The 20,134-nt window shown below is 41.2% G+C and overlaps 1 protein-coding gene across 7 annotated transcripts in view; it reads left to right on the forward strand.

Moving 5' to 3' along the window:
• Positions 1 to 20,134, forward strand: part of LOC132384632 (tensin-2-like) — a 259,306-nt gene that overhangs the window by 216,778 nt on the left and 22,394 nt on the right. For 6 of the 7 annotated variants that reach the window (XM_059955932.1, XM_059955938.1, XM_059955936.1 and 3 more), the window contains 2 exons: positions 16,510 to 17,291; positions 19,048 to 19,134. In XM_059955932.1, coding sequence (XP_059811915.1) covers positions 16,510 to 17,291; positions 19,048 to 19,134 — 869 coding nt within the window. The remainder of the gene's footprint in view (positions 1 to 16,509; positions 17,292 to 19,047; positions 19,135 to 20,134) is intronic. The other variant, XM_059955933.1, reaches the window with a different exon arrangement.

The following is a 20,134-nucleotide window of genomic DNA, read 5'->3' on the forward strand; positions in this document are numbered from 1 at the left end:
AGGTAGAATGAGGTAAAACAATAACAATGCAGAATAAAGTGTAAAAACTACTGAAAGAGTGCAGTGCAGGTAAACAATAAACTGCAAGATCATAACGAGGTAGATTGTGAGGCCGAGTCCATCTTATCGTATCAGAGGTCAGTTCAAGAGTCTAAGACAAAGGGATAGACACTGCCCGTGAGCCTGGTGGTACATGTTTTCAGGCTATTGTATCTTGTGCCTGGTGGGGGAGGGGAGACTAGAGAACGTCCGGGGTCTGAGATCTTTGATTACGCTGGCTGCTTTACTGAGACAGTGAGTAGTATAGACTGAGTTTACAGAGGGGAGGCTGGTCCCTGAAACGTGCTGAGCTGTGTCCGCATCTCTCTGCAAATTCTTGCAGCCATGTGCAGAGCTTGGTACGGCAGAGCTGTTGCCATACCGAGCCTTTGTGTGTCCAGACGGAATGGTTTCTATGGTGTATTGTTAAAAATTGGTAAGGGTTAAAGGGGACATGTTGAATTTCTTTAGGCTCTTGAGGAAGTAGATGCGTTGGTGAGCTTTCTTGGCCGTGATATCTAATGGTTGGACCAGGACAGACTATTGGTGATGTTTACACATTGGAACATGAAACTCTTAATCCTCTCGACCTCAACACCATTGATGTAGACAGGAGCACGTACACTGCCCCCCTTTCTGAAGCCAGTGACCAGCTCTTTTGTTAACATTGTGGGCATGTTGTTGTCATGACACCATGTCACTAAACTCTCTATATCCTTCCTGTGCTTTGATTCATTATTATTTGAGATATGGCCCACTACAGTGGTATCCTCTGCAAACTTGTAAGTAGAGTTAGAGGAGAATCTGGCCATGAGTGTACAGGGAGCTGGCCAAGAGTGTAAAGGGCTGAGGTGCAACATTGTGGAGCTGTGGTGAACCACCCTGTACCTGTCTGGACACACCCCTCCGCTGACTGCTCCTGTGGCTCCTTCCACAGACCCCTGTATAAAGGCAATTGGAGGCACTGCTCCCCCCTCAGTCTCCAGGATGTTGTGTGGTGGTCTCGTGCTGCTAATCGTGGTCTCTTGCAGCTAATAAAAGCCTATCGTTCGCCTCCCGTCTCCAAGAGTTATTGATGGTGCATCGGGAGCACCAGTGTTTAGAATGATCAATGTTTAGAGATGTAGCAAGTTGCACAGTGAATCAGATGATAGAAAAGAAAAGCTTACATATATTTGGTGCAGTAGCGCTCAACACCTGGCCCACCCCAGTGAGCTGGAGCTTCCTATGCTCACCATTTCCCTAAGTGTGATTACCTGAAGCAAGTTCCCAAGGGGGACTCTTCATCAAAGAGGTCCAATGCAGCGTAAGGTCTTATATTTTGGAAATGGCAGTCCACCAACCTCCCCCACCCCAAAATGCTTTGATAGGCATTTAAGCCAATGTACTAACTGTCAGAACTATTGCAAGAACTTAAATGTGTGTAAATCTTTTAAGTATTCCCAAACATTGAAAAATATTTTAATAAAACTTTTAAAGCTTTATCATGTTTTAAAAATTCATCTATTAAAGATATTACTACATTTTAAAAAGATGAGAAACACATTTAAAACTGAAAATATGGAAACAATTAAATGCATTTAAATTAACTCATTTCAAAAACGTGTAAATTGCATATCTGGAACTTGCCTCTCTCCTTTGCAGTTGTCTATCTCTGTTGAAATGAAAGGAGTTGCTAAACCTGCATCAAGTCTAATCTTGGCAGATTTCTAACATTATGGGTGTTGACACCCCATAGTTTTACTCTATGAGGAGTTCATCTATAGAATAACAGTAGCAAAAACCTATTTTGCATGCACAGCTTTCTGAAATTATCTGTGTTGTTAAATTAGCCCTCTATACAAAAAAAATAGTGCTTAGCTGATAATATGCCTTTCATTGCCTCCGGCTACCCAGGAAAGCGGATGAAATGTAATCATTGTTGAATACAGCATCATTTAACCAAATAGAGTAAATAAACCAAAAATATTTAATATTCGGAGGATGTGTTTGTGGCCAATGCCCTCCAAACAAGGTATTGATTTTATGCAGCAACAAGTATATATATTGCTTTCTCATTTTAAATGGAGAGGTAACAAAATGGGCAAACTGCCCCATAAGTACCATATTACATCAGACAATACCTCCAGATTGTTTTGGCCTCCCAGAAAGTTAAGATAGTTTATAAAGTGATGCCTTGGAGACAGTAAGAGGTTCCAGGTGGAAAGTATTAAGTAGCCCAAACACAAGGAGATAAAATATCTGTCACTGATCTTGCTTCCCACTTATAATAAATACATATCCTGTTCATGGTAGGGAATGATAGTTCTGTGAATAACAGGATGATAATTCTATCTCTGTGATACTGAGAAATATAGAGAACCAGAAGGATAGTGTAGTGCACCACCATGATTCCTGAAGATAGCAGGACAGGTATTAAGGTGGTGTGTGCGTAAATTAGGTAAAACATCCCATTGGATGAACATTTGAATTTATAGAGCCTACAGAGTTACAGAGCAAGAGTTGGAAAGTGGGAAAAACCTAATTGGACAAGATAGGTTGAATGGCTTCCTATTACGCCATAAATTTCTATGATCCTACTGCATGTCAACATTGCGTCTTAGCATTCAGGCCTCTTGGTAGAAAACTACAAATTCAACCCCCCATTTGGACACTCAAGAACAGAAATCTAGCCTTACATTCCAGTGTGGTACTGAGGGAGTACTTCACTATTGAAAACCTTGCCTGCCCTCTCAGGTGGTTTTAAAAGATCCAGGGTTGCTATTTTGAAAAAAGTGTACCCAAGTTTTCACCAGTGTCCTGGGTTATCCATCAATCAACATTTTTTAAATGTTCTGGTCATTATTGCACTCCTGTTTGTGGAAGTTTGTTGTGCAGGAATTGGCTGCTGGGATTCCTAGCAGCCAGTTCTGGGAAGTAGGAGATTATGCCAGAAGTGCGGGTTGAAGAGACTTGGAGGTCCTTGCATGTTCTGATAGCCTAGCAACTGCAAGTAATGATAGGTAACCCAGAAATGGTTTGCTGCACTTTTGTGACAACCATTTGCCCATTTCTTTAGCACCTTTGAAATTGGTATGTATGTGGTTATTTATTTATTTGTCTATGTATTTATTAGTTCGTTCGTTCGTCCATTTATTTATTTATTTGGTGATACAGCACTGAGTAGGCCCGTCCAGCCTTTCGAGCGATGCCACCCCAGCAACCCCTGACAAACCCAATTAACCCTGACCTAATCATGGGACAATTTACAATTTACGATGACTTTGGAGCAGAGGACCCAGAGGACCTCTCCATGCATTCCTCGGAGAGGATGTACAGAGACCCTTTATAGAAAGACACTCCAAACTCTGGAATACCCTGAGCTGTGCTAACCACTACGCTACTGTGGCACCATAATTTCCAGATGAACAATGACAGGTCCTCAAGGCAACAATAATGAGCATTTTTTATTAAGAGTTCACATGAGGAGGGTGATGTGGCTCAAGTCACAAGACTTGGCACAATTAATAGGAAATGTTGGCTGTCTCTTACTCTACAGCTGTTTCAGTTCAGCTGAGGATGGATCACACATGTGGCAAATGGGATTGCTGTCCAGGGATAACTATAACAGCATAGGTTTTGGCACTCATGTAGTCATTTGAGAGATTGACTCTGAGCATTTATAGGGCTGTTCATCTCTTGATGATATATAAACTCCTCTTGTCCTAAGTACTTCAATTACATAATTAAATGAATAATAGCATGGGACTCTGAGAATATTTTTCATTTTACATGACTACATATTCCCCATCGCAACCCAGTGCATTTTATCATCTTCAAGTTATGTTGGATTCCCTTGGGTATCCAACTCAGATGTGCTTTCAATTGAGATATGTACACAGTGTGCTCAGAGAATAGTGGTCTGACAGTAGTCCAGCAAAGAAGTCCTTGGTACAGAATGAACTGAAAATATCAAGTATAAACAATTGACAGCATTTAATGATTAGCATTTATCCAGCATGTTTTGCAGAGTAACTCTAAGTTCAAAATAAATTTATTATCAAAGTACGTATGTGTTACCAAAGTTCAAAGTGCATTTACTATTAAAGTATGTATACATTATACAACTTTGAGATTCATCTTCTTACATGCAGCCGCGAAATAAAGCAAATCAAACCATATATAAAAAAAGACCACCAATAACCCAACATGCTGACAGAAAAAAACATATCATGCCTAAATAAAAGAACCTACATAAAAAAAAGACCATTGAACACCCAATGTGCAGAGAAAAAAAGACCGTAAACAATAGCGATCTGAACTGAAGTCTGCAAGAGAGTCCAATGGTTCAGTGCGGAGGCAAGTAAACCTTGTGGAGCAACGATCTAAACAAGCCCTTCCCTTGCCTCGAGCCCCGACACTCTGACCATTTCAGTCTGGCCCGGCCCATAAATCGACCAAAGCTCAAGTACTATCGTCTCAATGTGCTCTAGGGCCTGGTCTTGTCATGGTGGAGAGGCTTGTGAGTTCCTGAGAGTGATGCTGTCTGGAGTCTAGCCATCTGGCATTTAGCTCCTGGTGGAGTCACCCATGGCAGTAAAGTCAGGGGGGAGGTTCCAGACAACATAGACCTCAATGGTGGAGCCAGCACAAGATGATGACACATCACAAAGGCAGTGAAGATGTAAGAAAGCTGCAGCAGTGAATCCTCAGCTATCTTGAATTCCTTGCCACTGGACCCTGACCCCCGATCTGTCAAGGATCATGTGGTGGCTGCCCAGGCATCAGCCTCCACATTTTAAACAAAGTCATACACAGGCGTTCTCCATTAAGGGAATCCACTTTAACATCCTGGATTAGTCCTGTGGCGATCAGCAAGAAGCAAAGGGGGCAGGATTGTGATGTTTGGAAGCCCCCAATCACAAGCTGGCACATTGGGCTGTGTGACTTTTATTTAATTGCTGGGCTCTTGAGCCGAGACGCATGGTGCACCAGAATATGTAGATCCCAAATCAGCATCTACAGCTACTTGAGGACCCAACAATAGACAACCGCTTAGGAGAACATGATACACAATTTGAGTGATTGCACTACTACTGCCTTGAGATTCATTTTCTTGTAGGCATTTACAGGAAAAAAGGAGTGTGGGGGAGCCATGTGCATGCGCACTGGGCAGAAAGAACAGAACTAAAACCCCACTTCCCGGAAACAATCTCTCAACATTATTTTTCTTTTTTTTGGGATCTACTGGGAAAGTCTCAAAGATCGACCAGTCCATCACGATCGACAGGTTGGCGATCACTAGTCTAAAGAATCCTTGAAAGTGAGCCTGTAGATTGTAGAATCAGTTCAGAGCAGTGGTGGATGAAGTTATCCATCCCAGTTCAGAGACTAGATGGTTGGAAGATAATAATTGTTCCTAAACTTTGTGGTGTTGGACCTAAGGTTTCTGTTCCTCCTATCTGATGGTAGTAATGAAAAGAGGGCATGGTCTGGATGATGGAAGCTGCTTTCTTGTGGCAGTGCTCCTTATAAATGTGCCCAATGGTAGAGAGGGCTTTGCCTGTGATGGACTGGGCTGTATCCACCTTTTTCTATAGCTTTCTCTGTTCCTAGGTATTGATATTTCCGTACCAAGCCATGATGCAGTCAGTTAGGATACTGTTATGTATTCAGGCAACAATAAATATATGAGTTCGGCAAGGGTTTGGTATAACAAACAACACGTTTATTAAACACAGAAAACAAACCCCCCAAAAGTAAACAAACACTAACGCAACCGGAAACAGCTGCTGAGCGGCAGCCCAAACAGTTCTTAAAGTGATATTCCAAAAACAGTTCTTTAAAGTGATATTGCAAAAACAGTTCTTTAAAGTGGTATTGCCAAAAGTTCGATATGCTCACAGTCCATCTAAAAGGAGAGACTTTACAGGACGATTTAAATTCTCTTTCACGTCGCTTGGCTTCGATCCCCGACGTCGAACTTCCCACGAAGAATTTACGAAACGAAACGGCTTGAAGGCACTGACCTTTCCTTCCTCACTATCCTCAATCCTTTCTGGTAAAACCCAGGGATTAACATGAAGATAGTCAACGAAATCCTTCCAAATAAGGATCAAACAAAGGTCGCCCCCGTTTCACCGTAGAAAGCGATTCTCCTTGATCTTTAACTTCTGAACTTCCAATCTTCACTCTCCACTAATTTTGAACTAGCAGCAGAATCGTAAAGAACCTGCTGGTAATGACCTTTTAAACTTTAGGCATTAAATAAAAACTTCATCCTTCAACTAAACTGCGTCATCACTTCAAACACGCAGTGGCATGAAGTCTACCTGGCAAATCCAGCCACGAACTGCCCCTCCTCACAGGGTGGGGTCTACCTTTTATAACCTGTGAAAAAAACCTGTCACATGATCTCTACTGGCGGGAAAATGACGTCATTCCACCATCACAAGACCATCACCTCAAGTCCAGTATAGCTTCAACCCCAGTCACATGACAAGGGCTCTACTGTCATGTGACACGAGTACGTAACACCTCCCTCCAAAAAAACATTTTTGGTCTGACAAGAACAAAAATTTTTAACAATTGCTTACAAGAAAACAAAGGTATAAATTTTATAACATACACAATATACAACACCATCATATAACAGCTTATAACTCACAATACAGTAGGAGTGTCACAATTGAAAAACCACTCCATTAAAAAATTATAGTGTACATTCAATATCGAGATAGACAATCAGCAACCACATTATCTTTACCTTTAATATGAGTTATCACAATATTGTACTCTTGTAACATCAAACTCCAATTTAATAATCTTCTGTTTTTGTTTTTCATCTGACTCAGAAAAAGTATGATTATGATCAGTGTAAACAATAAGTGGTTTTTGAGTTGTACCAACATATACCTCAAAATATTCCAAAGCTAAAACAAGAGATAACAATTCTTTCTCTATTGTCGAATAGTTTCTTTGATGCTTATTAAATTTCTTAGAAAAGTAAGCTACTGGATGATCAACCTCATCACCCTCATTCCTTTGCATTAATACTGCTCCTGCAGCTTCATCACTAGCATCCACAGCCAATGAAAAAGGTTTTCCAAAGTCAGGTGCCTTAAGCACAGGTTGTTGACATATCATTGTTTTCAATTTTTCAAATGCTTCTTGACAAGGCACCGTCCATACAAACTTCTCATTCTTCCGCAGAAGGTTAGTTAATGGAAGGGCAACATTAGCAAAATTCTTACAAAATTTCCGATAATATCCTACCATTCCCAAAAACCTTCTGAGAGTCTTTTTCCCTGTTGGAGTGGGAATCTCTAAAATTGCCTGAACTTTTGCCTGAACAGGAGCTACCTTACCTTGACCCACAACATAACCAAGGTAAGTCACAGTGGCATGTCCAAATTCACTCTTAGCTAAATTAATAGTTAAGTTAGCTTTTGAAAGCCTTTCAAATAATTTCTCCATCGCAATAATGTGTACTTCCCAAGTATCATTTCCTGTCACTAAATCATCAATATAAGCATCAGTATCTTTCAATCCCTGAATCGCAGAGTTAATCATCCTCTGGAAAGTACCTGGGGCATTCTTCATCCCAAATGGAAGAACATTATACTCATATAACCCAGATGGAGTTACAAATGCAGAAATCTCTCTACCTCTGTCTGTTAATGGAACACACCAATACCCTTTCAATAAATCAATCTTTGTAAGGAACTTTGCTTTTCCAACCTTATCTACACAATCATCTACTCTAGGAATTGGATATGCATCTGTTTTCGTTACAGCATTCACCTTCCTATAATCCGTACAAAACCTAATACTACCATCTGGCTTTGGCACCATTACACATGGCGAACTCCAATTCGAGTTAGAATGTCTAATGATATTATTCTCTAACATATATTCAATTTCTTTCTCAGCAAGTTCACATTTTTCCATGTTCATCCTATATGGATGTTGTTTAATAGGTTTGGCATCCCCAACATCAACGTCATGTGAAGCTATAGTAGTCCTTCTCGGAACATCTGGAAACAACTCCCTATACTTAAAAATCAACTCCTTCATCTGTTGCCTCTGCTCTAACTGTAAATGTGCTAATTTTTCATCAATATTTTCCAGAATGGTTGAATTTGGTAACCTAACAGAAACAATGTTGGATTTGGAATGAAAGTCAGATGAATCATCTATCATGTTCCTAGTTAAATCAGACTCACTCTCACTAACCACAACAGTCACAGTATCAGATTGTTTCTCAAAATATGGTTTCAACATATTTATATGGCAAAGTTGTGTTCACCTTCTACGATCTGGAGTTTTTATCACGTAATCCACATCATTGATTTTAGACACAATTTCATAAGGACCATGAAATCTAGCTTGTAAAGGATTTGTCTGCACTGGGAAAAGAACCAACACCTTATCTCCAGGCTTAAACATCCTCATCCTAGCTTCTTTGTCATACCAAGTCTTCATTTTCTCCTGAGCCAACTTTAAATTTCCCTTAGCTAAGCTACAAGCTTTATGTAACCTGTCCTTAAATTTCAAAACATAGTCCAACAAATTAGTGTGTACTTCCTTACTAATCCACTGTTCTTTCAATAAAGCTAAAGGTCCTCTAACTCTATGCCCAAACACAAGTTCAAATGGACTAAAACCTAAAGATTCCTGTACCGATTCCCTTACTGCAAATAAAAGTAAGTTTATACCCTCATTCCAGTCACTTTCATTTTCCACACAAAATGTCCTAATCATATTCTTGAGGGTAGAATGAAACCTCTCCAAGGCACCCTGCGATTCTGGATGGTATGCAGACGAAGTGATTTGCTTAGCTCCCAATTTATAAACTATCTGTTGAAACAATCCAGACATAAAATTACTGCCTTGATCAGTTTGTATCTCCTTAGGTAATCCAAAATAAGTAAAAAAATTTATAAGGGCCTTTGTCACAGTCTTAGCTTTTATATTCCTAAGTGGTACTGCCTCTGGAAACCTAGAAGAAGTACACATGATAGTCAACAAATACTGATAACCAGTTTTTGTCTTTGGTAATGGACCAACACAATCTACAATAACTTTAGAAAGTGGTTCACCAAATGCTGGGATAGGTTGTAATGGAGCTACTGGTGTAACCTGATTTGGTTTACCCATAATTTGACAAGTATGGCACCTTTTACAAAACATCACCACATCTTTTCTTAGACCAGGCCAGTAAAAATGTTTTAAAATCTTGTCCACAGTTTTCCTTACCCCTTGATGTCCACCTAAAGGCACACTATGAGCTAAAGTCAAAATCTCATTTCGATAAACTTTTGGAACAACTACCTGGTAAACAACATTCCAATCCTCAATTGCAGGAATTGTAGGCGATCTCCACTTCCTCATCAACACTCCTTTTTCCAAGTAATATCCTACTGGCACCTTATCAATTTCACTATCTAGTAAAACCTGCTCTCTTAATTTTATAATCTCAGAGTCTCTGTTCTGCTCTATCATCTGCTTCCAAGACAAAGATAAATTTTTATAGTCAGACTTACTCCCAGAATCTTGTTCAAACAACGAAGATAAGAAAGTCTCTGACACATCCTCAAAACTCGAATCCTGTGTTAAACAGTCCTGAGTAACAACCTCATTCTGCGCATCAATCTTTTTAGCCATAGCTCTAGCCACAACACAGGAAGAATCTGTGTTAGAATTCAACTCTGGTTCCTCTGACTCCATTGACAAATGCACTTCAGGAAAAACTTGTCCACCTGCCAAGTCATTACCTAACAATAAAGAAATACCCTTCACAGGTAAACTATGCTGTAATCCTACTTTAACAAATCCTGTAACTAACCCTGACTTTAAATTCACTTTATGTAAATGTACAGGCATAAAATCACTTCCAACACCTCTTATGTAATTTACCTCACCAGTATCAGACTCTTCATTAAACTTCAACACACTGTCTAACATCAATGACTGAGAAGCACCAGTATCCCTAAGGATTTTTATTGGCACCAGAGTAGATCCTTCCTTCAAGGATACAAACCCTTCAGTTATAAAATGATCATATCCCTTTCTAACTTGGTCAGACTCTAACAAACCCCATTTGTTTTTATCAAACCCTGTAACTTTACAGGTGCTTCAGTATGTTGCACACAAGCATCTGGAACTGCTTCCTTCTCTTTCTTTTTCAATTTGAAACAGTTAGCTATTACATGGCCAGGCTTCTTACAATAGTTACAAGTAAGACCAAACTGTCTTTCCTTCACAGGCTTTCCTTTCTCATCAACTTTCTCATTAACCTCCGATTTAATTTCAGATTTACCTGGAGTCTCCATGTTATTTTTCCTCTTAAAAATTCTGCCCTGAGGAAATTTATTCTTATGGATTAAAACATACTCATCAGCTAATCTAGCACAGTCCTGCAATTTATCAGTATCCTTCTCATTTAAGTAGGTCCTTACTTCAACAGGAATGCTTCTTTTAAATTCCTCCATTAAAATCAGCTCTCTCAATGTATCATAGTCCCCATTTACATTTTTAGAAGAAACCCTTCTCTCAAAACACATAGCTTTATCATAGGCAAATTCCACATAAGTTTTTTTCACAGACTTTTTCAAACTTCTGAATCTTTCCCTATATGCTTCTGGGACTAACTCATATGCGTTTAAGATATGCATCTTTACAATACCATAATCAAGTGCTTGCGCAGCTGTTAAAGCTGTGTAAACTTGTCGTGTTTTGCCTTTAATTACACTCTGTAACAACACTGACCATTTATCTTTCGGCCACTCTGACATCCGAGCAATAGTTTCAAAATGTTGAAAATACCTTTCCACTTCTGTTTCACTAAATGGAGGGACCAATTTAATTTCTTGACTAGCAACAAACGTTTTTTTAGAACCAGAAGACTGATTCCCAGACTTTAATTCCTCCATTGCATATGCAAATTCTCTCTTTTTCTGATCCATCTCCAATTTACACCTCTCCAAATCAGCTTTACTTTGTTCCAATTTCATTTGTTCAATTTGCAACTGCATCTCCAGATTACTTATTGGAAACGACTCTAAAATCGATTCATCAAAAACACCCGAGACCACATAGTGTGACGCGATTTTTCTCTGTATCACAGCCTTAGATGTAGTCAGCAAAATACCTTTAAATTGCAATCTACTAGCTATCTCAAACACCTCTGTTTTTTTCGCCTTCGCCAACACCTCCGCAGCTGGCGAAGCCAGAAACTCATCAATATTAATTGCTGCCGAATACCACAACAAGCCAAACAAAAGAACCGAGTAATCCCCGTTTCCAAAACACCGATTTAAAAGTTAGCAAGCATTTAAACTCAAATGATTCAATCCTGGACGAACCCCCATATTTAATGTTATGTATTCAGGCAACAATAAATATATGAGTTTGGCAAGGGTTTGGTATAACAAACAACATGTTTATTAAACACAGAAAACAAACCCCCCCCAAAAGTAAACAAACACTAACGCAACCGGAAACAGCTGCTGAGCGGCAGCCCAAACAGTTCTTAAAGTGATATTGTAAAAACAGTTCTTTAAAGTGATATTGCAAAAACAGTTCTTTAAAGTGGTATTGCAAAAACAGTTCTTTAAAGTGGTATTGCAAAAACAGTTCTTTAAAGTGGTATTGCCAAAAGTTCGATATGCTCACAGTCCATCTAAAAGGAGAGACTTTACAGGACGATTTAAATTCTCTTTCACGTCGCTTGGCTTCGATCCCCGACGTCGAACTTCCCACGAAGAATTTACGAAACGAAACGGCTTGAAGGCACTGACCTTTCCTTCCACACTATCCTCAATCCTTTCTGGTAAAATCCAGGGATTAACACGAAGATAGTCAACGAAATCCTTCCAAATAAGGATCAAACAAAGGTCGCCCCCGTTTCACCGTAGAAAGCGATTCTCCTCGATCTTTAACTTCCGAACTTCCAATCTTCACTCTCCACTAATTTTGAACTAGCAGAATCGTAAAGAACCTGCTGGTAATGACCTTTTAAACTTTAGGCATTAAATAAAAACTTCATCCTTCAACTAAACTGCGTCATCACTTCAAACACGCAGTGGCATGAAGTCTACCTGGCAAATCCAGCCACGAACTGCCCCTCCTCACAGGGTGGGGTCTACCTTTTATAACCTGTGAAAAAACCTGTCACATGATCTCTACTGGCGGGAAAATGATGTCATTCCACCATCACAAGACCATTACCTCAAGTCCAGTATAGCTTCAACCCCAGTCACATGACAAGGGCTCCACTGTCATGTGACACGAGTACGTAACAATACACTCTACCACACATCTATAGAAGCTGCCAAAGCCTTTGGTGACATACCAAATTATATGCAAGCTTCTAAGAAAGTAGAGGTACTGTCATGCCTTCTTTCTGATGACCCTTATGTTCTGGTCCCAGGACAGATCCCCTGATATGTTGATGCCAAGGAGTTTAAATTTACTGACCCACTGCACATAATGAGAACTGGCTTGTGGATCTCTGGCTTCTTCCTCCTGTAATTGATAACCACCTCTTTGGTTTTGCTGAAGTTGAGTGAGAAGTTGTTGTGGTACCACTGAACTAGATTTTCATTCTCCTTCCTATATGCCAGTTCATCACTACTTTTGATTCACCCAACAACAGTGGTGTCATCAGCAAATACAACATTGGAGCAGTACTTAGTCACACAATCTTAAGTTTTAAGTGAATAGAGCAGGGGCTAAGCACACAACCTGTGCTGATGATAAAATTGAATTGAGTTGCACAGGGAGCTACCAACGTACAAGGAAGTACAGGGAGCTTAGAGATGAGTTTCTAGAGGATGATGGTTTGGATTATTGAGCTGTAGTCAATGAAGAGCCTTGTGATGTACGCATCTTCACTGCTGAGGTGTTCCAAAGCTGAGTGAAGAGCCAATAAAATGGCATCTGTCACTGACCTGCTGTGATGGTAGGCAAATTGGAGTGGAATCAGGTCGCTCTTCAGGCAGGAATTGACATGCTTCATGACCAACCTCTTGAAGCACTTCATCACAACAGATGTAAGTGCTATTGGACAACAGTCATCAAGGCATGTTACCACCTTTTTCTTGGGCAACAGTATGATTAATGCATGCTTGAAACAGATGGGTACCTCAGACTGCCGAAGCAAGAAGTTGAAGATGTCTGTAAACACTCCAGCCAGTTGATTAACACAGATCTTCAGTATTCAACCAGGTATACCACCTGGGCCAGATGTTTTCTGTGGATTTACCTTCCTGAAGGCTTCTCTAACGTTGACCTCAGAGGGTGAATTCACAAGGTCGTCCCTAAGAGTCCCAAAATGCTTCCCTGGAGCAATTATAAAAACAAAGTTTGACAGTAAGCCATGTAAGGAGATATTAAGCCTAATGACCAAATTCTCAGACAAGGAGGAAAAAAAGTTAGAGAGCTTTAAGGGTGATATTCCAGAACCCAAAGCTGAGGCAGCTGAAGGCACTTTCTTCAACTGTGGAGTGATCAAAACTGAAAATAGGGAAGTCTTGAGAATTGGATGAATGCAGAGATTACATCAGAGGAATGTACAGCTGGAGGATTCCTAGGGTGATTCACAATTCCTAGCTCTAATTTGAAAGAAGTATGTTCTATTTTGTAGGTTATTTACAACAATAGATCTTAGGATCTTAGAATTAAAACACAAAACGCTTCCAACTTTCTCTCGATATCCCAGCCCATAGATGGAGTGAGTGCATTGTTCTAGCCACCCCCAGTGCCTCCATGAACTCATTGCTTTCTGTCAGTCTACCAAGACAGTGAGTTGTATGCAAGTTCCTTTTTCTACCCTTCACCTTTAATGAACATAATGCATTCCCCCACCCTGCTTCCCACCTCCTTTCCTCCCCTCCAAAAATTTGAAGGCAGGTGAACAGGGGATATAATGAAGATAGAATCACTCCACTTATGTGGAACCAATTTCATTTTAATTCCAACTGTAGGCACAAGTTCTCCTTCTGTCCTGCGTTTGGTATAATAATGAGTTATGTCTATCCAGTCAGAAGGCTCAATACATAGTCTGAAGCTGAGCAAGAATTGCAGTGACTTTATCAGTGTAATAAACTGAATCAAAAGCAGAATTATTTCATTTTCTTTCCATAAGTACAGGAAGGTTATTGAAAGTGAAACGTGTGATCCAGGTCCTAGAAAGATGTTGCCTTTCATCAGTCAAAACAACATAAAGCTGAACTCTATGCCCAGACTGCCAGGTGGCTTGGCCACTGGATTGAAGCAATTCTGTGGTTTCCTTCTTTTCATTGATACAGTGATGGTTACCAAGAAGCACAGCAGTTGGAGGAAGCATCAGAGTTCAGATGGCTGCTTCTGGAGTGCCTGCAGTAGATCCTTTTAATCACTGCAATTCACAGAACCTACTGATATTTGCTGCATCGATCCTGATCTACACACACACACACACACACACACACACACGGCTGTTTGGGTGGGGAGGCTCTTCACTTGCCTCCATCCCATTCAAATATGGTGGCTTGATCAGTGGTGAATTCTGCAAGCATCATGAACCCACAACTTCTCATTGAGTCCTCTGTGAGAATTGTCAGCATAGGGCCCAAATGTATGAGATGGTTATCATAGCAAAACCTTCACAGGCAGGCACTGAAACAGGCCCTTCAACCCATCAAGTCCACACTGACCCATTTATACTTCACTGCACTAATCCTATTCTATTTGCCCCAGGTGCCTATCAACCCCCACCACCTAGATTTACCCCTCTGAACCACCTGACGTGATTTACAATGGCCAATTAATTCACCAATCTGCACATTTTTTGGGATGTGGGTGAAAACCAAACACCCATGGAAAACCCACAGAGTCACAGGGAGAATGTGCAAACTCCACACAGACAATACGAGGTCAGGATTGAACCCAGCTTGCTAGAGCTGTGAGGCAGTGGTTCTACTAGCTGTGCTGCTCTGTTTACAAACTTCTCTCCCTCTCTGTCCCCTTATCTCCTCTTATCTCCCTCCCTCTTATCATTAGTTTTACCCCTCTATTGACTGTATTAAGGTTGCTCACTACACAGTGACTAGAAGTTCCCCATGTGTGGAACTCAGTACTACACAATACACTCTTTACTCCATTTTCTATTGTACTGATGGTCCACAAATAAACCAGAAGACCCAATGAAACGGAATGTCTCTTGAAGCATTCATCTACCAAGAAGGCAGTTTGCCCTGCACACATCAACCACCGCTCATGTAGAAAAGGCAGAATTTTTAAAAAATTTCAAAATTATACTTCATTTAGAATGTATATACAGTAAATATAATCATTATATCATCAATCCAATATATTGCCAATCATCTTTCCTGCTTAAACAATGTTCCTGTGAAGTATTTGAGCAGCTTTTATATCGGACCCAGCCCCTCAATGTCCAGAATGTGGTCCTTCCCCACGTGCTCTTTGCAGGGAAACCAAGTTTCAGTGTGCTCCTTAGCCATCTCCTTTTACTGGAAGTTTGATAAAAATAGTGGATCTCTGCCTGCCATAGATTGTCCAGTGCAAGATCCTTCTCATTCATCTGAATAAGTACACAGGCTCACAATGAAAGCACCACACATCATTGCCATGGTGGACATCCCAACATACTATTAAAATTCACTTATCTATAGTTATCTTTAAATGTAAAATCTCATGGCAATAAACTGTCTTTTCCTGAAACATACAACAATAACATCACAATCATTAATATGTAGGTTACCCATAATTCTGAGGTCTGACCACCCCAACCCAGATTGAGCTCCCAAGAAGCCAGAGCCTATTTTTCACAACCTTGCCCTCTGATTCTTTAAACTTCAGGCTGGCTACTATCTGGGCCATCTATCTTGCCCCAGCTACTTCGGACAGGAGGTACAGAAACCTGAAGTCCCACACGACTAGCTTCAGGAACCACCATTTCCCTTTAACTATTTGGTTTTTGAACCAACTTGCACAACCCTAATCACTACCTTGTTATAGCAACACTAACCACTACGCACAATAATAAATTTTATTTTTCCTGTTCTATTTGTATTCTTTATTGTAAAAATTGGATATAACTAATTTGTGTTTTTTTCCTTGTGAATGCTGCTTATCTGATGCTAAGTGCTTGTGGTGCTGCTGCAAGTAAGTTTTTTCATTGTACCTGTACGTACATGTACTTGTGCACATAACAATAAATTTAATTTTGGCCAAGCCCACCTCAGAGGCATTTTTGTAATATTTGCACTAGAAGTTTATCCTTGCTTGTGCTCTGGTTATTACTGTACATTATGCTGCCTTAATAAAATTTGGTTTCATTGGACTTGATGCATTTGGAATTAAGGCCAATACACAGCCACTGCTGTGTTGGGCACTTAGCAACAGGTGGCAAATAACTGAGCTTCTGTATCCTAATTCTTTATGTTGCTGATGCTATAACTTTTTTCACTTTTATGTTACTATCAGCAGTACGGCGACAACAGATGGCAGCCCTACAACACCAATGCAGACCCCTCTGGTTACTGGACAAAAGCAGGCATCCCTACCCAGACCAGAGGCAAGTCTGCCCCCCACCACTGTCTCTCCTGAGCCAGGAAACAGCTGTCAAAGAAGCAAGAGCCCTAGCAGTCCAGCTAACCAGCAGTCCAGTGCCTATCAGGTAAATGGCATTGAGACCCACACAGTGTCTAGTGACCTGGGGAGTACTCATCAGTCATTGACCAATGACACACAGCGAAGTCCAAACCAAAATAAAGATGGTTTCACTCGGTCACCACCACCCTGCAGCCCAGTCATGAAGGGGTGTTTACCAGAGACTACCTCTGACCACTGCAACTCGATTACATCGCCAACTTCAGCCATTGTCAGGCATCCATCGAACGACACCACGAGCAACCCTTGCTTTATCAACACACAACACCAGCTGTTGAGTCTGGACCCTGCAGCATCACAATCATGCCAAGGAAGTCCAGATTCCTTGGCACCTCCAACCCCTGCCTTCCCAGTTGTGACTCCCTACAGTGCTCCTACCTCTCCTTCTGAAGTATTCACCTACCAATCAAGCGGCTCGATGTACCCACAGCAACCACCTTTACCAGAGAAACGGCGGATGTCTGCCAGCCATGGACCAGCAAATGAAAGGTCCTTCTCAATCACACACAGAGGCGCACAAACTCCTAATGAAGGTACTACACACCATGTGACCTTCTCCCCAACCACTTTGGACTTCCCAATGCATTCATTAACAGGTAAGTGGCCACTTTCAAGTTCCTTTTTACTCACAAGTTCCTTAAACTAAGAGGTCACAGGTCAGAAGCTTAGACTGATACCATTTTGGTGGGGATGAAATTGCAATGGAAATAGGAGCAGCATTAGGCTATTTAGACCCTTGTGTCTATTCACTATTCAATAAGATCATTCCTGATCTCCTACCTCAGAACCACTTTCCTTCGCTGGCCCGACATCTCTTGAATCCCAGAAGATCCAAAAATCTATTGGTCTTGAGTAAATTAATGTTTGAACTTCCATAGCTCTCTTAGGCAGAGGATTCCACAGATTCACCACCCTCAGGCTGACACTCTACTTTGAGACTGTGATCCCTTGTTTTAGACATGTTAGATAGGGTCTAAGAACTGACCTGTCATGCCCCTGACACCAATCAGAAAATGGAGGTGGGCAGATCTTGTGACTTACAACAGCAGCAATGTCCTTGGTGATTTTATCAAGACTCAGGGTCAAACCTGGAATTTTCAGGAACCATGAAACACCTCCTGGTCCTGGCAACATCCAAGAGTCTGGCCAAGAGAGCATTAATCATGCGAACCCTGCCCAATGTAGTCACGCACATCAACAGTTTCTGCTTTTATATTTCTTAACAGCACAAAAGGATTTAATTAGCCTTTCAAGTGTACACTAGCTCTCAGAAACCCATTCCTTGACCTATCTCCACGTAACCAATTCTCTCTCACATTCCCATCAACTCCCTCCAGATTCTACCACTCACCCACACACTGGGGTAACTTGCAGTGGCCATTCAACCTGCGTTTTGGGGATATGGGACATAACCACACTGCAAGAATGTGTAAATTCCACACAGACAACATCTAGGGTCAGGATTTAACCTGGACTACTGGAGACATGAAGGCATGCACACAGTCATCATCATCATGTAAGTGGTCATGGGCTTTCCATGATCATGATTGTTCTTGGCAAAGTTTTTACAGAAGTGGTTTGATATTGCCGCCTTCTGGGCAGTGTCTTTACAAGATGGGTGACTCCCCAGCCATTATCAAGACTCTTCAGAGATTGTCTGCCTGGAGTCAATGGTCGCATAACCAGGACTTGTGATATGCACCAGCTGCTCATACGACCATCCACCACCTGCTCCCATGGCTTCACATGACCCTGATCAGGGGGCTAAGCAGGTGCTTAGTGGAGGGAAGGAGGGCCTTACACCTCCTTTGGTAGAGACATATCTCCACCCTGCCCCCCAGACCTAGACAATAGGCAACCCAAAAGTAGGGGTATATTTTATCCTGGACTGGCTTGCATCAGCCTTGCTTGGCTTTGCCAAAGTGTATGAGCAAACTGAAGAGTGTTCTGTGTGGGCTGTGTTGGTGCAGGGCCAGGTTGAATTTTTTTTTCAAGTAAGAAGGGCCAGCATGTCCCATACTGAATCTTCTGTTCCTCCCACCCAGGAGACAAATCCCATTTCCCTTTCCTTCCAACCCTAAGTACCTTCGAGATTTCCAGAATTTGACATGAGATAAAGCTCAGCCCCAGAGAAGACTCAGCCAGCCAAACAATGTAAATGCTAAATGGCCACCCTGTGACCTCAGGCAGTAGAGGAAGCAGAAATCAGGTGTGATTGCTGATTTCCCCTCAGCATGCCGGGCTGAAATGTTTCTTTGGTTTGTCTCTTTGTCCCTCCCTGTCTTCTGGGGTCTGAACAGAGGGGCTACTCTGTTTCAACAGGTTGAACCTTTGCCTTTTTTTTTCTTGCAGATGGATATCAGGAAAGCCATATCAATGCCAAGTTTGTCCAAGACACATCTAAGTTTTGGTATAAGCCGAACATCTCCAGGGACCAAGGTGAACTTTAATGGCAGATCTCTCATTCTATTATATATTTGGCAATGCAACTTATGGAGACTCAGACATTCCTGTAATTTCTTGCCCAATGTGACTGGGATGTGGTGAGAGAAAAGTTGGAACTCTATGTTCCAGTGGTAGTCCTGGTCCTTGAGAGACAGAGTTTGGAGTCATTTAACCCACAGGATATGGTTGTGTAATGGTTAGGAATTACATTCACCTAAATACAAAATCTGGAAGCATGAATTCAAGTCCCACCTTGGTACCCTAACCTGAAACTTTAAAAGAAATATAGTCTTAATAACTATCATCCTGAAACTGACTATTAATGTAAAATAAAATAACTGGTTCTCTAAAATCCTTCGGGAAAGACAATCTATCATCGTTACCCTGTCTAGCTTATACTCAACACCACATCACCAGTGCTGGTAGATTTGTGTCCATCTTCCCCTCACCCATACACTAGGGACATTTGCAACAAGCAATTAACCTGCCAACTCCACATATTTGGGATATGTGAGGAAACCAGAGAAGATACAAACTCCACACTGACCACAGATCAAATGTGACTCTGGAACTGTGGTTAACATAGAAAACCTACAGCACAATACAGGCCCTTTGGCCCACAAAGCGGTGCCGAACATGTTCTTACCTGAGAGATTACCTAGGGTTACTCATAGCCCTCTATTTTTCTAAGCTCCGTGTACCTGTCCAGGAGTCTCTTAAAAGACCCTATCGTACCCGCCTCCACCAGCATCGCCGGCAGCCCATTCCATGCACTCACCATTCTGCGTAAAAAATCTTATCCCTGACATCTCCTTGATTCTTTTTATACAGTGCAGACTTCACAAAGATTCTTGCACAGAAATCACACTAACTGTTAGTATGATATCATGACCTGCACTGTGTGCCTTCTGCCTGTCATGGGTGCTACATATGGGTGACCTTTGTTGAGTGAGCATTTTGGGATATTGCTTTTGTCCATAAATAACAACTTAAC

The sequence above is a fragment of the Hypanus sabinus genome, chromosome X1, assembly GCF_030144855.1.
Source record: "Hypanus sabinus isolate sHypSab1 chromosome X1, sHypSab1.hap1, whole genome shotgun sequence".
In the NCBI taxonomy this organism is placed as follows: domain Eukaryota; kingdom Metazoa; phylum Chordata; class Chondrichthyes; order Myliobatiformes; family Dasyatidae; genus Hypanus; species Hypanus sabinus.